At 42.1% G+C, this 21,827-nt stretch overlaps 1 protein-coding gene across 1 annotated transcript in view; it reads left to right on the top strand.

Annotated features, from left to right (window-relative positions):
• The window catches only part of EPM2A (epilepsy, progressive myoclonus type 2A, Lafora disease (laforin)), a 122,045-nt gene extending 101,514 nt beyond the window's left edge, over positions 1-20,531 (top strand). Inside the window, exons 3-4 of the mRNA XM_018053306.1 lie at positions 9,198-9,439; positions 18,151-20,531. Of these exons, the coding sequence (XP_017908795.1) occupies positions 9,198-9,439; positions 18,151-18,428 (520 nt within the window). The 3' untranslated portion in view covers positions 18,429-20,531. The remainder of the gene's footprint in view (positions 1-9,197; positions 9,440-18,150) is intronic.

Raw genomic sequence — 21,827 nt, 5'->3', positions numbered from 1 at the left:
AATCATCAATAGCACAATCCAAATTAATTTATAAATATTATACATTTTGAATATTTATTTAGTTATTGCCTGTTTTCCTCAAAGAATGTAGGCTCAAATAAGGGCATGCCTTGACTGTTTGCTCACCATTGATTGTTGAGTACCTGACAAAAAGCAGACATCATTACATTTTTATTGAATAGACAAGATGACTTTAAAATAAATACAAAATTCACATGCTTAATTTTTTATTACTTCTTTGATCTTCTGTGGTACCTAATTCATTATGCAAGTGATTAATTTTGAACAAATCCTCCCAAGTTCATTAGTGAAGAAATGTTAAACATGACATTTTACTCTTTCAAGGAATGCTCAGCACTGGAAACAAAATTAACATGCCAGGAGGATATTTTAATAGAACATTTGTTGAAATTTGTATCAAGGTAACCAATTGAGGCTGCTAACCTAGTTATTTGTCTCAGTTTGTGGTACCTTGTGATTGACTGAGAAACTGAAGTGTGCTAGTTGCCTTCTTTATCTGTCAATTGGCATGCTGCTGCTGCTGCTAAGTTGCTTCAGTCGTGTCCGACTCTGTGCGACCCCATAGATGGCAGCCCATCAGGCTCCTCTGTCCCTGGGATTCTCCAGGCAAGAAGACTGGAGTGGGTTGCCATTTCCTTCTCCAATGCATGAAAGTGAAAAGTGAAAGTGAAGTCGCTCAGTTGTGTCTGACTCTTCGCGACCCCATGGACTGCAGCCCACCAGGCTCCTCTGTCCATGGGATTTTCCAGGCAAGAATACTGGAGTGGGTTGCCATTGCCTTCTTCACAATATGCCACATAAACCTACATTTCAGGGCAACACATTTGCAAAAATAAGAAGGCCAAACTCTCTGGGATCTAAGAGTCTGAAGAAGTTATGAATCTGAGAGACTGTGCTCTTATATATTTCAGGTAATTCTCCATTGTCATTCATTCTCTGAAAGCCAAGCAGAGGACTCCAAGATTCTTTTGTACTTATCAAAACTAAATACCTCAGGACTTTAGAACTGGGTCATTATATCAAGAAAAAGGACAAAAGCACAGTCAGGGGCCTGATGAGCTCTTCTGCCATGTTGTAAGTGCTCAAGTGATAGACTGAAGGACCCGAATAAAGGAGGGAGGGTGGGCAGAATTGTGTGTAAGAGAATAATTTGGCACCATAATCAAATGTTAGTTGTATTTGTAGAATTCTGCACATCAGGATAAAAGTTGAAAAATATCTATTAAAATGCGTAACTTTATGTGCACCTGATATATGGATATTTGAAGAGTCTGGTTAATTGTATATATTTTACCTTTGAATTTTAGACCCTGTATTCACTTACTGGGGCTGCCAATAACAAAGTGCCACCAACCAGAGGGCTTGGATAGCACACATACATTGTCTCACAGTTCCGGAGATTAAAAGTATGGGATCAATATGTCTATAAGATTGATTTGTTCTGGAGGCCTGTAAGAGTGAAATCTCATTCTCTTTATCTTCACGTCCTCTTCTCTCCATACATGTCTGTGACCAAATTTTCCCTTCTTATGACAACATTCGTATTGAATTAGCCTTTTCTCATGGCTTCACTTTAACTTGATTACCTCTTGTAGAGAATCTATCTCCAAATACCATTACACTTTAAGGTGCATGGGGTTAAGGACTTCAACATAGGAATGTGGGAGAAATGTGATTTAACCCATAACAGACCTTCACAATTAATTTACTTATATGGCATTTTATAATATAGAAAATAAAAGAACATATGTCAAAAATATTTGCTTCATGTGGCTAAAAACTACATTGCACATCCAAAAAGTCTAAGAGACTAACTGCGCGAAATTCACATACGCTCTCTATACTCTGCAGTCTATGACCCATAAGCAATAATAAAATTATTTTTTATTGAAGAAGTTGATTAGCATCACTCACTAAATTAGAATTTGTCTTTAAGCAGTTATTCAGCCTTGACTGAAATCTGTTACAAGCACCCTTTGGGGGTAGAAATTTGGCGTTAATAACTTAACACCTGACACCAGAGAACAAATTTTCAGTGGAAGGAGCTATACATGCTAATGAAGCTTGGAGCTTACTGGAAGTTGATTTTAATGTTTCTCTTGCTTTCTCACTAATGAGATCTAAATTATAGGACTGATAGACTTTTTCTTCACCCATTATTTAAAAGCCAGATCACATTTTAATTTCACATCAGATTGCCCACAAAATATTAAATAAGGTAAACGTAGCACAATTATCCATCTTAGGAAATGTGTTCATTTTTCTTTTTGTCCTAAATTCTTAAGCTGGATTTTGCGAAGAACCTCAGCAAAATCTGTTTTCTCTGTCTTTCAAATGGTTCTTTGTCTGTATGGCTAAGAATAGGGTGCCGCAATTCAAGAGCTGTATCTCTTAGTGTGATAAGAAATAAACAAAAGCTTATGTTCCTACATTGATGTCACCATTCCTGTAGTTTTCCTAATTTTTTCTTTCCTGCGGACAAAAAATAATGCAAATTTTCACCTTCAAGAAAAGGTTATTCTGCCATTTCTTCTGGCCATTAAGGATGGAATTTGCAATGTGGAGCCTATAAAACTGTCTTCTTTCTTGATATCTCTCTTGTCTTTTGCACGCTCCCCCTCCCCTTCTCTCAATACCCTGTGATGTTTTCTGCGAAGTACTTGGGTGCTCATTCTGCCCATTGTACTCATTATTGCCGGTGAGGGCTCCTTTGATTGACAGCTGAGGTGGCAAGTGAATTCTGATTCATATGCTTCAGTAGCTGTTGTACCACAGGTCCCAGACTGACAAGTGAAGCACATGGTGTAGGATTGTGATGTAATTACCTGGAACCACAAATCCAGATTCACTCAAATGAATGCAATTGCTTTTGATTTGCAATCCAAGAAAGTAAGGTTCCAGAATGTCAGCCATCCATGTTTTTCCCTTGGTCTTCAATCAAGTTGTGACATCACTAGGGTGGATTTTATTTAAATTCAACTGTGTTGAGTCATGGTAGCAATAGTCAAAACTGACGTGAGTAGTTTTTTTCAATAATGGTACATTCTTGGAACTCCACTGGTGGTCCAGGGGCTAAGACTGTCCTCCCAATGCCAGGGGCCTGGGTCCAATCCCTGGTCAGGGAACTAGTTCCTACATGCCTCAGCTAAGGGTTTGCATGTCACAACTAAAGATCCTGCATGTCCCAACAACAAAAAAAAATAGATCCCACATGCTGCAGCTAAAGATCCTGCATTCCACATACTCTCTCACAACCGAGAGTTCCCATTCCTCACTGTTTGTCTAGGAGTCATTTGTGGTCTTGAAACTAGTGTTGGAGAAAGTAAGAGCTTCACTTTACTGGTCCATATGTAGAGCAAAGCAAGTCCACGTCCTCTGGTCTCCATAATCTTTATTGCTACCAAAAGGTATTGAGATTTATATACTCAGCTCCTCCTGCACATTTATTGGGATCTTCTAGCTAATGGTTCTGGAATCTAGCTGCATATATTATGCATGTAATATGGTTAATTTCTAAAAAAATAAAATAAAAATCAATTCACAGAATCTGAGACCTCACTTTGGAGCCTCTTTGTGAGTATCTCTGGAATAGATCCTGATAATAGTTTTTATAAAAGCACCACGTGTGTCTTGAATGCAAAGCCACATCTGGGTTGATTGTCAATACCCATCTGGTACAGTGCTTTCTCTTTGACCTTTCCAAATAATCTATAGTGAAGATGCCAGAAATCTCTGATGTAATTCATGATTGATAGTGAGTTATTCATAAAATAGTTCTCTGGAAGTTTTATGATGTCATTTACAATATAATTGCAAGCTATGATTTTTATTCTGTTATTGAGTCTTTGAAGTTTGGTATGTCTTCTCATTAAAACTACCTTACAGAAGACTTTTTATTCATATTTCAACAAATTGCTTCTCACCTTTAAAAAAAAATCCTAATTTTATCATCTAAAGTATCTTTGACACCAAAAGGATATTAAAACTGAGATGAGTAAAAATTGATTTTTAATGGTGTCAAATCATTCTCTTTTGAGTGGAGAAGTAAAAGTTTAATTACTATTTAGAAAGGACACACATGACTAGAGATGTATCACCTACTATAAGAGACAACAAGCTGAAACAAGATGCATATCAAGGGCACATTAGCTGTCTGATTAAGCATATTGTATGGTTCTGTGTGTTTCCAACAAGCCCAGTATTTTGTCTCCATATCCCATAGAATGGTTCTATATAATTTACTTTACAACTTCAATTTTCTCTCCTTTAATATGCTGCTTGTTTTCAGAATTTAACTTTAGTTACCCATCTCCTAGGTTCAGGACACCTTACTTTAAAAAATCAGGAATTATTTTACATTAATTTCTTAAATCTGTACTCTGACTCCTAGCATTTTTAGAGGGCAAATTAATTATGCTATGTGAAAGTTGGAAATATCTGATATAGAAACTGGTGTTATTCATGTGTATCTGTTGGTGTGTATTTCAAGGGCTTAGTTCCATTAGAAACTTGATGTGGGAAATATGTATGTTAAGGTACCAACTTTGGGCCTTTTTATATTTGATTTATTCTAAGTTTCTTAAGGTTACTGGTTAGTTTAAATACCTTTGAAGACCAAGACTGAATGAGATGATAAAATAATGCTCTTTTTAAGCAACACAGTATGATCTATATAGTGAGTCTGGTTTGGGATTCTGGTTTCTTATTTCATAGGCTCAAATGTCCTGATTTACCCTTTGTATATGTATATGAACTCTTTGGTATTTACGCAATTGTTGCATGCTAGCCACTTTATTTTGGCATTTATTTACTAGCAAATACTAAATGCTTCTACTCAAAGAGTACAGTATTTAACAGAACTCTAGGTAACATTTGGAATTTAGCTTGTCTGTCATGAATATTCATTTTAATATGTAACTAGTTCACTTCAAAATTTTGCCAGTAAAAGTACATGATTGTTCAGAAGGCTGTATAATTGAGCTGTCCACTTGCCTCTTTTCCAGTTGAGTGTACATAAGTATGCTTAGTTAAACCCCAAAGTATAGGTATGGCGGCCCAACACCATTACCTGCTTTGTCCCCCAGCAGATTGCTGCGGGAGGAGTCTTTATGGGATAGTTTGAAAGAAGGAAGGGAATGTCCAGATAGAGGAAGTTTCCTTCTCTCATTACAACAGCCAGAGAGAAGAGGCAGTTACCCATAGGTGTGACGTTTCCATTCCTGCAAAGACTGACTACTCAACTCAGAGTCCTGGTCAAGCATAGCTCTGGGCTGCTCTAAATGTATCCCTTCTTGTGGTCTTTTTCTCAGCCCACTGGGCCCAGTGGAGTGTCTGAGAATTCTTTGGAGTCAGTAATAAAGTAAAAAACCTTTGGATCCTCTGCCCCTCTTCACATGGGGTTCTCTGGTGGCTCAGACTGTAAAGAATCTGCCTGCAATGCATGAGACCTGGGTTTGATCCCTGGGATTGGAAATTCCTCTGGAGAAGGGTGATAAAAGCAAGGTCCGATGCTGTAAAGAGCAATATTACATAGGAATCTGGAATGTTAGGTCCATGAATCAAGGCAAATTGGAAGTGGTCAAACAGGAGATGGCAGAGTGAACGTCGACATTCGAGGAATCAGTGAACTAAGATGGACTAGAATGGGTGAATTTAACTCAGATGACCATTATATCTACTACTGTGGTCAGGAAGCCCTTAAAAAAATGGAGTAGTCATCATAGTCAACAAAAGAGTCCGAATTGCAGTTCTTGGATGCAATCTCAAAAACGACAGAATGATCTCTGTTCATTCTAAGGCAAACCATTCAAAATCACAGTAATCCAAGTCTATGCCCTGACCAGTAACACTTAAGAAGCTGAAGTTGAACGGTTCTATGAAGACCTAGAAGACCTTCCAGAACTAACACCCAAAAAAGATGTCCTTTTCATTATTGGGGACTGGAATGCAAAAGCAGGAAGTCAAGAAATACCTAAAGTAACAGGTAAATTTGGCCTTGGAATACGGAATGAAGCAGGGCAAAGGCTAATAGAGTGTTGCCAAGATAATGCACTGGTCATAGCAAACACCCTCTTCCAACAACGCAAGAGAAGACTCTACACATGGACATCATCAGATGGTCAACACCAAAATCAGATTGATTATATTCTTTGCAGCCAAAGATGGAGAAGCTCTATATAGTCAGCAAAAACAAGACCAGGAGCTGACTGTGGCTCAGATCATGAACTCCTTATTGCCAAATTCAGACTGAAATTGAAGAAAGTGGGCAAAACCACTAGACCATTCAGGCATGACCTAAATCAAATCCCTTATGATTATACAGTGGAAGTGAGAAATAGATTTAAGGATTTAGATCTGATAGGCAGAGTGCCTGATGAACTATGGACGGAGGTTCAGGACATTGTACAGGAGACAGGGATCAAGACCATTTCAAGAAAAAGAAATGCAAAAAAGCAAAATGGCTGTCTGAGGAGGCCTTACAAATAGCTGTGAAAAGAAGAGAAGTTAAAAGCAAAGGAGAAAAGGAAAGATATAAGCATTTGAATGCAGAGTTCCAAAAAATAGCAAGGAGAGATAGGAAAACCTTCCTCAGTGATCAATGCAAAGAAATAGATGAAAACAATAGAATGGGAAAGACTAGAGATCCTTTCAAGAAAATTAGAGATACCAAGGGAACATTTCATGCAAAGATGGGCTCAATAAAGGACAGAAATGGTATGGACCTAACAGAAGCAGAAGATATTAAGAAGAGGTGGCAAGAATACTCAGAAGAACTATACAAAAAAGATCTTCATGACCCAGATAATCATGATGGTGTGATCACTCACCTAGAGCCAGACATCCTGGAATGTGAAGTCAAGTGGGCCTTAGAAAGCATGACTACGAACAAAGCTAGTGGAGGTGATGAGATTCCAGTTGAGCTATTTCAAATTCTAAAAGACAATGCTGTGAAAGTGCTGCACTCAATATGCCAGCAAATTTGGGAAACTCAGCAGTGGCCACAGGACTGGAAAAGGTCAGTTTTCATTCCAATTCCAAAGAAAGGCAATGCCAAAGAATGCTCAAACTACCACACATTTGCACTCATCTCACACGCTAGTAAAGTAATGCTCAAAGTTCTCCAAGCTAGGCTTCAGCAATGTGTGAACCGTGAACTTCCAGCTATTTGAGCTGGTTTTAGAAAAGGCAGAGGAACCAGAGATCAAATTGCCAACATCTGCTGGATCATCAAAAAAACAACAGAGTTCCAGAAAAACATCTATTTCTGCTTATCGACTATGCCAAAGCCTTTGACTGTGTGGATCACAATAAACTGGAAAATTCTGAAAGAGATGGGAATACCAGACTACCTAACTTACCTCTTGAAAAACCTGTATGCAGCTCAGGAAGCAACAGTTAGAACTGGACATGGAACAACAGACTGGTTCCAAATAGGAAAAGGAGTACGTCAAGGCTGTATATTGTCACCCTGCTTATTTAACTCCTATGCAGAGTACATCATGAGAAACACTGGGCTGGAGGAAGCACAAGCTGGAATCAAGATTGCCTGGAGAAATATCAGTAACCTGAGATATGCAGATGACACCACCCTTATGGCAGAAAGTGAAGAAGAACTAATGAGCCTCTTGATGAAAATGAAAGAGGAGAGTGAAAAAGTTGGCTTAAAGCTCAACATTCAGATAACTAAGAGCATGGCATCCGGTCCCATCACTTCATGGGAAATAGATGGGGAAACAGTGGAAACAGTGGCTGACTTACTTTGTGGGGCTCTAAAATCACTGCAGATGGTGACTGCAGCCATGAAATTAAAAGACGCTTACTCCTTGGAAGAAAAGTTATGACCAACCTAGATAGCATATTCAAAAGCAGAGACATTACTTTGCCAACAAAGGTCCGTCTAGTCAAGACTATGGTTTTTCTAGTAGTCATGTATGGATTGAGAGTTGGACTATAAAGAGGGCTGAATGCAGAAGAATTGATACTTATGAACTGTGGTGTTGGAGAAGACTCTTGACAGTCACTTGGACTGCAAGGAGATCCAACCAGTCCATCCTAACGGAAATTGGTCCTGGGTGTTCATTGAAAGGACTGATGTTAAAGCTGAAACTGCAGTATTTTGGCCAGCTAATGTGAAGAGCTGACTCATTTGAAAAGACCCTGATGTTGGGAAAGATTGAAGGCAAGAGGAGAAGGGAACGGCAGAGGAACCAGTCCAACCCTTAGATGAATTTCAAATTCATTAAGAAAAGACACGTTTATGGCTGTCAGCACTTAGGAAATTTCAATGGATTTTGGAACTCTGTGTCAGATATGGGGATGAAGAACAAACATATTTCTTATAATAAATTACAGCATCACAGTGTGTCTACTTATTTGTTGTTATTATTTTTATAATGTCCTCTAATACAATTTTATAGTTTTTTCTGGATTAAAGACATTCCTAGATATTTTATAATTTTGTCATTATTTTTGAATAAGACTTCCCCTCCTCCTCCCAATCTGTTTCTACCTGGCTATTAGTAGTGCAGAGAATGGTTATTTGATTTTTGTATATTTTCCTTCATCCAGATAAATTAATCTTAACACTTTTAATATTGTTCATAGCTCTTATAGTTGAATCTTTTTTGACAGAGAGATATTTCTTCTTCTACATTATAGCTTTAGATGAAGCATATAGAATAGTGTTGAATACTAATGGAAATAATCCTTACTTTGATTTTATTTAAAAGAAGGTTGTTATTAGTTTCTCTTAATCTCATACTATTTGAAATTTTTATATTAAACAGGAATGATTGCTGAATTCTAGCACATATTTTCCAGAATTTATGATATAGTCATAGGAATTTTGCCCTTAATTTGTTAGTACTTTTAAATATGTTGATGGATTTCCTAATATTGAACCACATATACATTCATGGAATAAGTATAACGTGGTGGACTTAGATTTGGTTTCCTGATGCCTATACCCTGACCTTCTAGTTAATTGAATTATTTGTTTCCCTCAAAACGCCACCACCAGTATTTTTGTCTTTTAATAGTAATATTGGTTCTCATGTTCTTAATACAGCTTTTCCTGTGCCCAGTGTTAAAGGTTAATTGCATTTTAATACTGCATGTTTTATGCAGCTGCAATAACACCAACAATAGTTATAGTTGACTCCATGTGTTCTTCTTAGGATTCTACCAAATATCTGGCTGGGTAGCTGCCCTCGCCAAGTGGAACACGTAACCATCAAACTGAAGCATGAACTAGGGGTTACAGCTGTCATGAATTTCCAGACGGAATGGGATATTGTACAGAATTCCTCAGGCTGTAACCGCTACCCAGAACCCATGACACCAGACACTATGATTAGGCTGTACAAGGAGGAAGGCTTGGCCTACATCTGGATGCCCACACCGGATATGAGCACTGAAGGTAAGTGTCCAAGGGAGCTTGTTGGATGTGTTTCAGAGAAGCCCTTGTTGGTTTTTGCCTGTCTGTCTGTCTGCCTATTTACCTACCTACCTGTCTATAACTGAAAACCTGTATGTGAATGATAGCTATGGAAAAATATAAGGTTTGGGGGTTAATATATTATATATATATACATATATGATATATATATAAGATCTATATATCTTTTGACACCTTGGCTAAGATTCTGTTTCACATTGGTTCTTTTAACTTATTTATTCATCAAACATATTTATTGTGTATCTACTATGTGTGTGGGGCCCTAGGCTGGTGGCTGGGAATTCAAAGGTGAAGAAAAGCAGGCACAGCTCCTGTCCTCAGGAAGCTATAGTCCAATAGGGAAGATAAGCAGTAATCAAATGGCTGTAAATAGAAATGTAAAGCTCTGGTCAGTTTTCTGATTAGAGAGTTACATAGATCCTGCAATGAGAGCATGCACAGGCGAATCAGACCTAGGAAGAAGGGTCAGGGAAGGTTTCCTTGGGTGTGCTTGAGCTGAGATCCAAAGTGGGAGTTGGGCACAAGTGAGGTGGGCAGAGGCTTCCAGACAAAGGCAGTAGCTTGTAGAGAGTCCTCCTCGCAGGAGAGCACATAGTATTGCAGGAACTGAAAGATGGGCAGTGTGGCTGCAGGTCTGGGAAGAAGGGAGCAAAGTCCTGCAGACACAAAGAAAACTTGAGACTATCCTTATGCAGTCAGAAGCAGTTGAAAGGGAGGGAGGTTGAGAGATGCTAAGATAACCTTTCTCCCCACTACCCCCCCAAAATGCCCTTTGATTGCAGTTTGGAGTACGTAGGGATGGGCCCACAGTGGGTCTGGGGAGGCCAGTTAGGAAGTTACTGCAGCACTTAAGGTGAGAGGTAAGGAGAGAGAACTGCAGCTCGGGGCAGGGTGGCAATAGTGATGCTTCCATTGACTGCACAAACACTGGCTGAACCTGTCTCTGTGAAGAGGGAATTAGGGTGTGACACAGGTGCTGCCAAGAATCAGAGACAAATGAGGAACAGTTTGATCTCACGGTAAGAGGCAGTAAGGCAAGTTCAAAGCTAATTAAAGTGCAAAGAAGAAGGTGATGAGGATGAGTCACACGCCCTAGGAGGTTTATGGTGTGGGAGGAGAATTTCTGCAGAGAAGCACAGAGAGGCGATGTGAGTGTCCTGGGATTTGAGGCAGGTCAACGTAGAGGGAGAAAGGGCATGCCAGGTGGGAGGAACAACCAAGGCACAGAGGCGTGGGATTTTAGAGGAATAATCTGTATTTCAGCCTGGTCGGGGAATAGGGTTCTTGGAGGAAAGGAGTGGAGATCTCTGAATCCAAGAGAACAAGCTACTCGAATAATATCAATCAGAAACCAGCAGAGGGCAGCAGAGAGCTATGGACTGGCGCAGAATGAGGGCGGTTCGGTTCAGTTCAGGGGCTCAGCCCTGTCCGACTCTGCGACCCCATGGACTTCAGCATGCCAGGCCTCCCTGTCCATCACCAACTTCAGGAGCTTGCTCAAACGCATGTCCATCGAGTCGGTGATGCCATCCAACTATCTCATCCTCTGTCGTCCCCTTCTCCTCCTGCCTTCAACCTTTCCCAGCATTAGGGTCTTTTCCAGTGAGTCAGTTCTTTGCATCAAGTGGCCAAAGTACTGGAGTTTCAGCTTCAGCATCAGTCCTTCTGAGGGCATTTGGTGAACTGCTATTCTGGAAGAAAGAAGGAAGACAGTGATGTCCAGCAAGGAGATGTTTCTATCATCAGTCGTCTTCCCCCAAAATGCATTATGTATCAAACTCTGGTTTGAACAATTTCGAATGTTAACTCATTTAATTCTCATGACAAGAGTCCAGGCAGGTGTTATATTCATTTTTTTGAGAAAGAGAATGAGGGACACAAAAGTTAAGTAACCTAGCTGGTGTCATACAGCAGAGACACAGCCTGGATTTCAGCACACACAGACTCAGAATACTGTGCTTGCCACCGTGCAATGAAGCTTCTTTACATGCTCACATGGACTCTTCATGCATTTTATACAGAACACCACCCACACTTTCAACCTGCCAAGTTCATCATCAGCTGGATTTAGACAAATACATGAGCTTCTTGGTCTTCCCTGGTGTCTCAAAGGGTAAAGAATCTGCCTCTGGGAGACCTGGGTTCCATTCTTTGGTTGGGAAGACCCCCTGGAAAAGGGAATGGCTACCCACTCCAGTATTCTGGCCTGGAGAATTCCATGGACTGAGGATCCTGGCAGGCTACAGTCCAAAGGGTTGCAAAGAGTCGGACACAACAGAGCAACTTTCACTTTCACTTCATGAGTTTTTAGGGAGATAGCTTGTCTCCCTAGTCGATACTCCAAGATGTAGCTGGGGACCTGGGGACTCTGACAGTCTTAGGACCTTGACTCTTTATGAATATTTATGGTCCTGCTGGCCAGGCCAGGCCCCTCAATGGGCCTGTCTGAAATGAAATATCATTGGAGAGGAGGTATTATTTTTCTTTCTGAAGGTTTGGTTGGTTGGTTACTCTTCTTGATAATGAATGCTGATCCATTCATTGGAGAGCTTCGAGAGCTCCGTCTTTTTCCAAGGAATTAAAACAAAAACAAAAACAAAAACAAAAACAAATCATTATTTGCACAGAAAAGTACAGTGAACCTGGGTCACATTTGCCCTGCCCAGTTTGCTTCTCTGGCTTCAAAACTGATAAGGTTGTTAGGAAAGTGTGCCCATAGCTTCCAGGGAGGGTTTTGCTTCTAGCTTTGTTATCGCATTGGAATAGGATGTGAGACTAGGCTCAGAGAAGCTGAGATAAATATGGCTTGCCCTACCCCAAGCACTGATTACCCCAAAACCTTGCTAATTGGTAGGGAATTTGTTTGATAGTTTGGGAATATGCAGAAGCCTGAGGGAAAATGCTATCCCCAAGGAGCCACTGTAATTTTATTAAAATCTCGTGGGGGTCATGGAGTCCTAGGACCCACGCACACAATGGACTGTCTTTCACACTGAGGCAGTTTGGAAACAAGAGAAATGGCAACAAAATGAAAGCTCCCACTTGAAAAAAGCCAAAACCTGAGAGCAAAGAGTTTCTCTGGTTCAGCAAAACCTGGGGGAGTAATCAAAGGGTTAACAACCACTCCTGAATTGCAGAGGAATTTTTGACCAATAGATCAATCTCCGTGGCTCACAACATTAGCACAATGAACACATAGATTAATTCAGCTGAATATTTTTAGAACTCTAGAGAAAAATCCATCTGCAAGTGTTTTGAGCCACAGCATAATGCTGTCAGATAAAGTCTGAGAAGAAAGACTGTTTGTTAGGCCTGACTGTCACCACTGGTTGTCACAGACCTGTTATAATCAATTGTGCCATCGATTCTCACTCTTGTACTTTTTGTCATGCAGAAGGGTTGGGATTGTTTAGGATTTTTTTCTTTTCTTAAAAAAAATTTTTTTTTTTTTTTGGTTTGTGTCTTTCACTTGAGAAACGAAAAGTTCCCGAATGTAGCACTCACCTGAGCACATGAAATCTGTTCACTAGAGGAAGTTATCCTTCCCACGGGAAGCACTCAGCCTGTGTTTTGACCTCTGTCAGCGCAGTGCCATTTATGACAAATGATCTAGCCTTGCCTCCCAAAGGGGCTAATCTGCTCTCCAGAGTCCTTGCCCACCCCTTTGTTGCCACGGTCTGAGTCTTTTCTCTGACTCAACACACTAAATGCAGTGTTGCCGGAGCCATGGCACCTGGGCTTGAGCCTCATCGCCCTGGAGCAGCTGTGTGATACGGGCAGACTTGGAAAATGGGGAGTAATAATATCTGCCTCACAGGATTATAGCAGTAGAATAAGATAATTGATATGGAAGAGCTTTGAAAATTCCAAAGTGTCAGTTCTTCCATTTCTATTAAAGGGTGTTATAGATAACAGGGACCTTATCTATATTAAAGAAAAGAAGATGCACTCAAATAAAATTGTAATATATTCAGCATTAATCTGCCTCTGGATTAAGAAAGGAAAGACGTGTGCGTGTGTGTTGGAAAGGCTGAAACTTGTGCCAAGAACAATTTCTTTCAGGGTCAGCCTTAGGTCAACCTCAGATATCTTCAGGGACCCCCAAAAGCCATTCCAGAGTTGGATTAACTTGGAGGAGATGTGGACCAGAAATTAGATAAGAAGGGTCTTGGACTGTCTCAGATCAAATCAGTATTAATGGTTTTGTTTTACTTTGTTTTAATTCATGTATTCAATGAATGTTTATTGAGCATCTATGGGGAGTCAAGGCCTGTTTTAAATTCCAAAGTAAAAATCACAGATGGTGGAGTGTTTTGTTGGACCTGCACTGGCTTTAAAATTTTCAACTTACTTGCCAACATTTAAAATTTGGAATATTTTACACTAAAAAAAAAAATCAGTGGTTCTCTCTTGCCTTGGGGATATTATTGTTTTTAAAAATGGAAGCATTTTATTGAATTAAATTCCATCTGGAGGCTAAACATATGAAACATTCAAGTTAGGGCCTCTGATTGACGCTGCCTTTATTGTGTGAGCCCTGATCCTGGGCACCCTCGTGTGATTCCTTGGTGGGTTATGTATGAGAAATGGAATATTTCCTGCCACATCAGTAAACAAGGATGTCAAGTCATCAGTGATTCCAGCCCTCTGATGTGAGCTCGTGAGGTCAAAGGGCACTGAGGAAGAAGAATACCCATAATCCACAGCACTCAGACTGCAGTCACTCCCTATGGTTGAGCCCACAGGAGCTCAGGATGTGAAGAGCACAGGATACTGGCCCCAGAATAGCTCAGATGCATATGAAAGGAATGGTTCCAGTGAGCTCAGACTCTTGCATCTTCCCCTACATAGAAAAGATACATTCCTTAACGGGGGACATCTGGTTTCCTTTATTAACAATAATCTTTTGATGTTCAAACTCCCTGCCCTTTGTTGTAAAATTTCTGTATAACCTGGCTCATCCCCTCACCTCCTTGGAGCAGTTCTCTCAGGGTGACTTAAGATGCTGTTTCCCGGGCTTGAAGTCCTAAAAATTCCCATCAAATAAAACATAACTCCCAACTTTTAGGTTGTGATTATTTTTTCAAGATGACGTGTATTTGCTCAGGCTCCCTAGAAAGGTTTTCAAGCAAGAAGACATGTAGGGCACAGACAGCCGTCTGGGTAGGGACAGAGATGCTGAGCCCCAGGGAGGGTGTCACTGTCCCACTGGGGTGACAGCTGCAGCGTGACTAGGGAAGTGGAAGCAGGGGCTCACTGGGGCTTCGCATTGACTGCAGGGGGGCCAGCAAGCCAACCATGGACCAGCTAGGTTAGGGAAGATAATAGTACAGAGGTTAGAACCAGAGACTTCAGAATTTGGAGGGCTGGAGTGGCCATTAAGGAATAACCTTGCGCAAATTTCTGATATAACTGAGGGTGATAATAGTGCCAGGCCCATATTTGTTGAGAGGTGGCTGTAAAGGAGCTATTGCACACAGAGCTTAGAGCCGTGCTGAGCAGATAGAAAGAGCTCAGTACATGTTCGCTGTCATCAATCAAAGTGAAGTGAAATGAAAGTCATTCAGTCGTGTCCAGCTCTTTGTGACCCCATGGACTGTAGCCCACCAGGTTCCTTTGCCCATGAAATTCTCCAGGCAAGAATACTGGAGTGGGTAGCCCTTCCCTTCTCCAGGGAATCTTTCCAACCCAGGAACTGGGCTCGAGTCCCCCGCATTGCAGGCTGATTGTTTACCGTCTAAGCTACCAATCAAAGCACAGTCAAAATAAAGGAGGGCCCAGCTGGGGCCAGGCTGAGCTGGGTGGGCCTCCTAGATAGGCTGGTGCCCCTTTTTATTCTTTCTTCGTGTTATTTAAATAAGTGTTCGACAGTTCTTAAGTGGGACGGCTGAGTGATTCTAGAAGACCTCTAGTGGGTGAGACCTGTGTTTAAACTGGGAGCCTTCTGGAGTTTCCGAGTGGCAGCTGACATTTACATTCCAGGATTATGTGTCTGAGCTCACTGAACCTTAAACTAACACAAATCCTTTCTCAACTTTTAAAATACCTCTTGAAGAATCTTTTACAGATAAAAAGGAAAGGGGGAAATACTAGGTCATTTTGGTCACTTGGTGCAGACCCTTCCTTGGGGTATTTCTGGCCAGAGAAAAGGTCAAGGGAGGGGATTCTGATGGGTCCATGTAGACCTGGCCAGGGCAGGCTGGTCCTGACGCTACAGAAGGTGAGTATTAACTCTGGGTCTCTGACTCCAGCAGCTCCTCCTGCTAATGGCCGCTGTGGTCTACTTGTGTATTGGGGATTTACTGAAAACTCCCATTAAAAATGTTTCTGTTAATTCCCTGGCAATGAACATGGAAACTGGAGAGGCAACTGTAATGGGGAACTTGGGAAGTGATGCCAGCTGTGCCAGGAGCAGAAAGAGCCCAAGCTTCTGGATCCATCCCTGGAAGTTCCCTTCCTGACCAACAATCCTTAAACTTCTAACACCGCCCCTCCCCAACTCCCCCCTACTCCACGGAAGAGAAGTTCTGCATTCGAATAGGCCTCACAGTTATCAGCAGGGTCACTCACACAGACCTTGGAGGTTTTGCCTCATCTGATTTTCCAACTCAAATAGTGGACCAAATACACAGCCCTCTCCCTGAGACATCCAGCAAGACCACGCTCTGATACATATGGTGTCTTACGCCTTGTTACATCTCCAGTGTTACTTCACTGCCTCTAGGAGAGTGCTGTGAATAACTGACTGTATGGCATGCCCCCCAAGCTGTCCTCAGAGCACCCTGAACCAAGCACAGATGCATAGATCAATTAAAGTTTATGGCACAGTTTGGACTCAGAAGTCAAGCAAGGCCTAGGGGCTAGTGTGACTTCAACTCAGATGCCCTCAGGGACCAGGCAGGGAGCATGAAAGTGTGGCAACAGGCAGTGGGGAGAGACGGAGCTGCAGGATCTGTGAAGTGTGCTCTGCTTAAATCATTCCTGTTAAAACCATCTCTAAACTGCCATGTGGGGCCTTTAAATTCCTTAGTCAGAGGGAGTAACAGCACACTGGAAGCTACTAAAATCCTTTCTGGCTTGCATATAGATCTCCGACTCTGACATCATAGCAGGCTGGGCCTAAAGCTAAGGCCCCTCCTGTCACAGTAGAGTGGTCACTGGGAGGGTCTTCAGGCCACAGCGGGGTTTTTGGTAACTCTCTCCTAAGGTGCTGATGCCTGACTGCAATGTGTTGTGTGGGCCTCTTCAAGGCACTTGCATTTTAAAAAAAGGACATCTAAGGCAAGTTTAAACTTACCTAAGCAGCTTCATGGGAGAATTCTAGGCCTCAGTGAGGGAGGGGCATTTCCCACCTCTGCAGTGATCCAGTGGGATGGTACGTGTGAAGGCTGGACAGGCCTTCTCTGTGGCCCTTGAAAGATCCCCCCACTCCCCTCCCCTCCGGGCTGTGGTGTCTCCGTGTGGGTGAGGACAGACAGCTGCTGGAGGATGTGAGCTCAGAGCACATGGTTTTCACCCAAGACTCTGTATAGTTTCCCTCTTCCACCCATTCTTGAAGTAATTTACAATGACCATCCTCCACCTTCCAAAAATAACCCACCAGATTCATTTTGCTCTGAGAATCTGAGAGCAGAAGAAGCTCTAGGCATCTAAGAGTTTTCTGGCTTTAGGGGGCTCTCTGTCCCTAGGATGAAAGAGAGGGAGTGGGTCAATCGGGCCTCAGCTGAGCATTGTATATCCTGTTTCAGTGTGCTGAGGGGAAGACACTGGACATCCAATCATCAGGACAGGAGCCACAGGCCAGCAACACCTATAATCCTAATTGCCCAGTAGAGGGAAACTGAATCAGTTTCAATACACACTGTGATGGTGGTGGTGGTTTAGACACTAAGTCGTGTTTGACTCTTTGCGACCCCATGGACTGTAGCCCACCAGGCTCCTCTGTCCATGGGAATTCCCAGGCAAGAATACTGGAATGGGTTGTCATTCCCTTCTCCAAGGGATCTTCCTGACCCAGGGATCGAGGCCAGGTCTCCGGTGTTGCAGGCGGATACTTTACTGCTGAGCTACCAGGGAAGCCCCAGTACACACTGTTATCATGAGGGAATACATAAATGACTGGCTATCCCACGTGTGTCAATTAACAAGTTAGCCATTCCCCTGGACAAATCAAAATTAGCTTTTGTCCGATGAGGCAGATGGACTCCTTTAACCAATAGGGACTAATTCTGCTTGCATTTACCTAGAAGATCCTATTGGATTAAAGGAAATTCAGGTGATAGGACCTGTGAGCTTCTCTTTAAAATCCTTTAAACCTCTGCCCAGACCCCTCTGATAGATGAAAGGACCCATGCTTCTGAGGCTAGGCTCTAGTGAACTTCCCTTTGAAGGGAGGTTTGCAAGGATGCAGGCTCACTCAAAAGAGCAGCAAAATCCAGTGACAATTCAGATCTGACCTATTGCCTCCCGGCTGCTCTTTCCACTTTGTGATGAGCAGGCTTTGCCATCGTCTCACCCTTTCCTTCTACACAAAGGAGGGAAGCAAGCTCCGCCCTCTCCGCCTCTCCCGCCGAAGAGCCGCGCTTTTGGGGGTGCGCCGCAGGAATGACTGTTAGGGGCGGCCCGGGGTGGTTCCGGTCTCACCCGTCTGTGCTGTGCTCTCTCAACCGCAGGCCGAGTCCAGATGCTGCCGCAGGCGGTGTGTCTCCTGCACGCGCTGCTGGAGAGGGGACACACGGTGTACGTGCACTGCAACGCCGGCGTGGGGCGCTCCACCGCCGCCGTGTGCGGCTGGCTGCAGTACGTGCTGGGCTGGAGCCGCCGGAAAGTGCAGTATTTCCTCGTGGCCAAGAGGCCGGCGGTGTACATTGACGAAGAAGCCCTGGCCCGCGCAGAGGAAGACTTTTATCAGAAATTCGGGAGGATTCGATCTTCCGTGTGCGGTGTGTAGGGTGATGATGGATCCGCCTCCTTCCCGCCGAGTTTCCTTAGGAAGCCTGGAGTGACGCTAGTTACTGACCTAAAAGCCAAGATTCTTCCTCGACTGGAAAGACGGGTCCTGTCACCCCTACTCCCTCCATGCCCCCATCCCGACCCGCCTTCTTTAGTCTGGGGCTGACTTTCGGCTCTGCTTTAGTTGAACTGGATGTTCTTTGAAATAGTTTGCAAAGGGTGCTGTGACTGATTCCGAGAAAAATCCACGCGCAGTTGGGCCGTGCAGTGCGGCTCCAGCATCAGACGGAAAGGGACCGGGCGCAAGTCTGTGCCGGCAGGCAGATGGCCCCTGCTGCGCGGTCAGTGCTTTGCAGTCCTGTGAACACACCCCTGCTTTGGCTTGTTGCCTTGTGACTTGGCAGGCAGAGGAGAGGTTCGGGAGTTACCTAGATGTTACACACGCACACAACTTTTCTGCTGAACTGAAATGGAATTGTAAGAATTGGTCAGTTGGCCAAAGAAGAGAATAGAGTGGGTGAGAGCCTGGACTATGATAAAAGGAGAGCCCCATATGGCCCTAAAGGATGACTTTCTAGCCTTTGGTTTTTTTTTTTTGCATCCTACTTCAGAGTTGTTAAAACGTGTTCCAAAGCCTCACCTTCCTTCTGTATGCACAACCCAGTGCGATGACCTCAGTAACCTTACTGTCTTTATGTGTTTTAGCTGAGGCTCTGTGCTCAGAGCTAGGGTGCCCAGGTCTCAAGGCTGGTCAGGGATGAGCTGGAGCTTATCACCCAGGTTTATTTGACTCAGTGTTGTGAAAAGCACACCACCTGTGGTGTTGCCAGCACACTTTAGTGAGTTCAGTCTCTCCCAGTGGAAGGTCAATTTGTCTGCAGCAGTTTCTACAGTGAGAAATGGAGCAGTGTTTCTAACAGTCACCATAGAATTCAGGAAAGTTAGTTATCCTAATTTAAACCACGGTGGGCTATCTCCAGGCCGGAGTGGCCCCAGCCATACGTCGCTCACAAGAGGAGCTGTGTTCTCAGAAGAGCCCCAAGTGCCAAAGTCCATAGTTAACTGTTTCACAGATTAGGGGTGATCCTGGTTTACCCTCAGTTTAATGCAAAACAGTTACTGTGTCTCCAGACAGTGCAATTCACTATCTGGGGCTCTCTAAGAAATTCAAAGATTAATAAGAGTTTGCCTTCAAAAAGCTCATAGCCTAGAAGCATCCCTGTGTTCAATCAGGTGCACTGCAGGGTTGAACTAGTAATGATTGGCTGGTACGGGAAAGGGGAAATAATTTTCACTGGGTGCCTCTTATGTGCTGGATGCTTTACAATCTTATGTAATGTGATCTTCATGGTACCCCATGTGGAAGGTTTTTATTATCTCTCTTATAGAGATGAGGAAACTAAGACTCACAGAGATGAAATCAACTGTCCTCAGTCATGTGGTGAATAAATAGATGAAATATGATGAGGTTTGTTTGACTCAGAGCCGTATTTTTCTGTTAACCTACAATGCTTATTTATTTTCCTGCTCCTTCTTTTATTCCATAAATATTTATTGATAGTTGTGAGAGAGTCTGATTTAGGAAGTATGGGGACTAGAAGGATGAATGGTGAGTTCCAGTGGAATTCAGAGGAGGGAGAGGTGGCCTGTAACTAGGACTCAGAGGAAATGGTGTTTCATTTGAGCAGAGAAGGCTAGGCAGGACAAATGTATCCTATGATTTTCAGAGTAAAATTTATAAGCTAAGATTATATAATGTGAAGACCAGCTCTCTAGCTAACAACAAGTAGAAATAACTACTCTGTTCAAGTAACCCATTTATAGTCATATCATGTTTGGTAAAATTTAATCTTAAAAATGGAATATTTCTAATTATATAAATGTGTGTGTGTGTGTCTGTGAATTTCTTTAAAGTCTAGGAAGTCCAGCTATGTAACTTTCACTATAGAAAGACATTTTTTTGGGTAGATTTTTCCCTGTTTTGCTTTGACAGACAAAATCAAAAAATGTTTTGAAACAGCTTCCCATCCTCAATGAATGGGATGTCCAATGTATTTAAAAATCACCTGGAACTTTTGCTAAATAAAAGCATTAAAAATGACCTCTGTGTACAGGGTTTTTAAAATATTTCTAACTTAGACTGAAATCTCAAGGAACAAACTGTTTCCTTATTTGAAAATGAGTCAGTTGGCTGAGCTAAATTGTTTCTTCCTTATCACTCTCACTTTCTCATTAGCTGATCAAAATGGGCAGTTACAGGACAAAAGAAAGTCATAGGTGAGGACACCACAAAGACAGGAAGATGGAAAGCTCAAGGGTGTGTCAGAGAAAATCAAAGTGATGTTGTTCTATTAGCTGCTTGTCACTGGCATTAACAATACTTTTCAGTCACACATTTTTCAAAGAAAATCATAACATCTCACCCAGGGTAAAGAAATGTCCAAATAAATTTACTTTCTCTTAGACTCGAAACATTTTCCTTTAATTATTTTGTGTGCTAATGTTAGCAAAAATTAAAAAAATAAACACACTCTTTTGATTAACATTAAGGTATGGGTGAAAACTATTTGGTTTGACCATTTTAAGGAAAAATGTGGTTAGGATTTTGGAAACTATAGGAAGTAATGAAGGGGGCAAAAAATTGAGGATGAGCTAACTAGGAAATGAGAAATTGCCATACATGAAAAAATACTGAATAACTAAACAGAGTTAGTTTGGTCAGAAGTTAGAACTGAAAATATCTTTGGAGATAATCTAGTTTGAGTCCTTTATTTTACAGAAGATCGAACTCAGAGACCTCAAATGACTCTTCCTGCAGCAAAAAAAAGAAAAAAAAAAAAAAAAGATTGAGGACCGGTGGAAAGGGATGAGCTAGGGAGATAGGTCAGGAGATTTATTGCCGTGTTGATGGGTTGCAGGAGAGTTTCATGGGAGTGAGAGCAGACAGTGTTGTTAGTGGGGAAGACTTGGTGGGAGGATTAATGGAACCTGGACTAAGTGGAAGAGAAATGGCTAAAATGAGAAAAAGCAAAGAACAGCAAAATTTCCAAAAGAAGAAAAAGCAGGTGTTTCCTTTTATAACGATACTGCTGAGGAGATTGAAAAGGAAGCTATGAATGTAGAAACGAGGGGTAGGATCAAGGTTATGTTCCCTGGATAGAGGGTCACGCTAAGTATCCATCTACTTCTCTATGGGACTAGATCACAATAGGAAAAAGGATCAGCTTGCTGTAGTGTGTTGACCAAATAGAGGAGTGGGATGCACAGTGCTTATTACCTGCTGGGAAAAAAGAGAAAATCTGATAGGAGATGGATTAAGAATAAAAAGAGAAGGACTGGTGAAACTCCCTCTCATTACAACAAAAATAATGGCAATAATAGAACAACAGTGACAACT

This window comes from Capra hircus, chromosome 9, assembly GCF_001704415.2.
Source record: "Capra hircus breed San Clemente chromosome 9, ASM170441v1, whole genome shotgun sequence".
NCBI lineage: Eukaryota > Metazoa > Chordata > Mammalia > Artiodactyla > Bovidae > Capra > Capra hircus.
The sequence above is the reverse complement of the archived record's forward strand: the minus strand, read 5'-3'. Positions and strand labels throughout refer to the sequence as shown.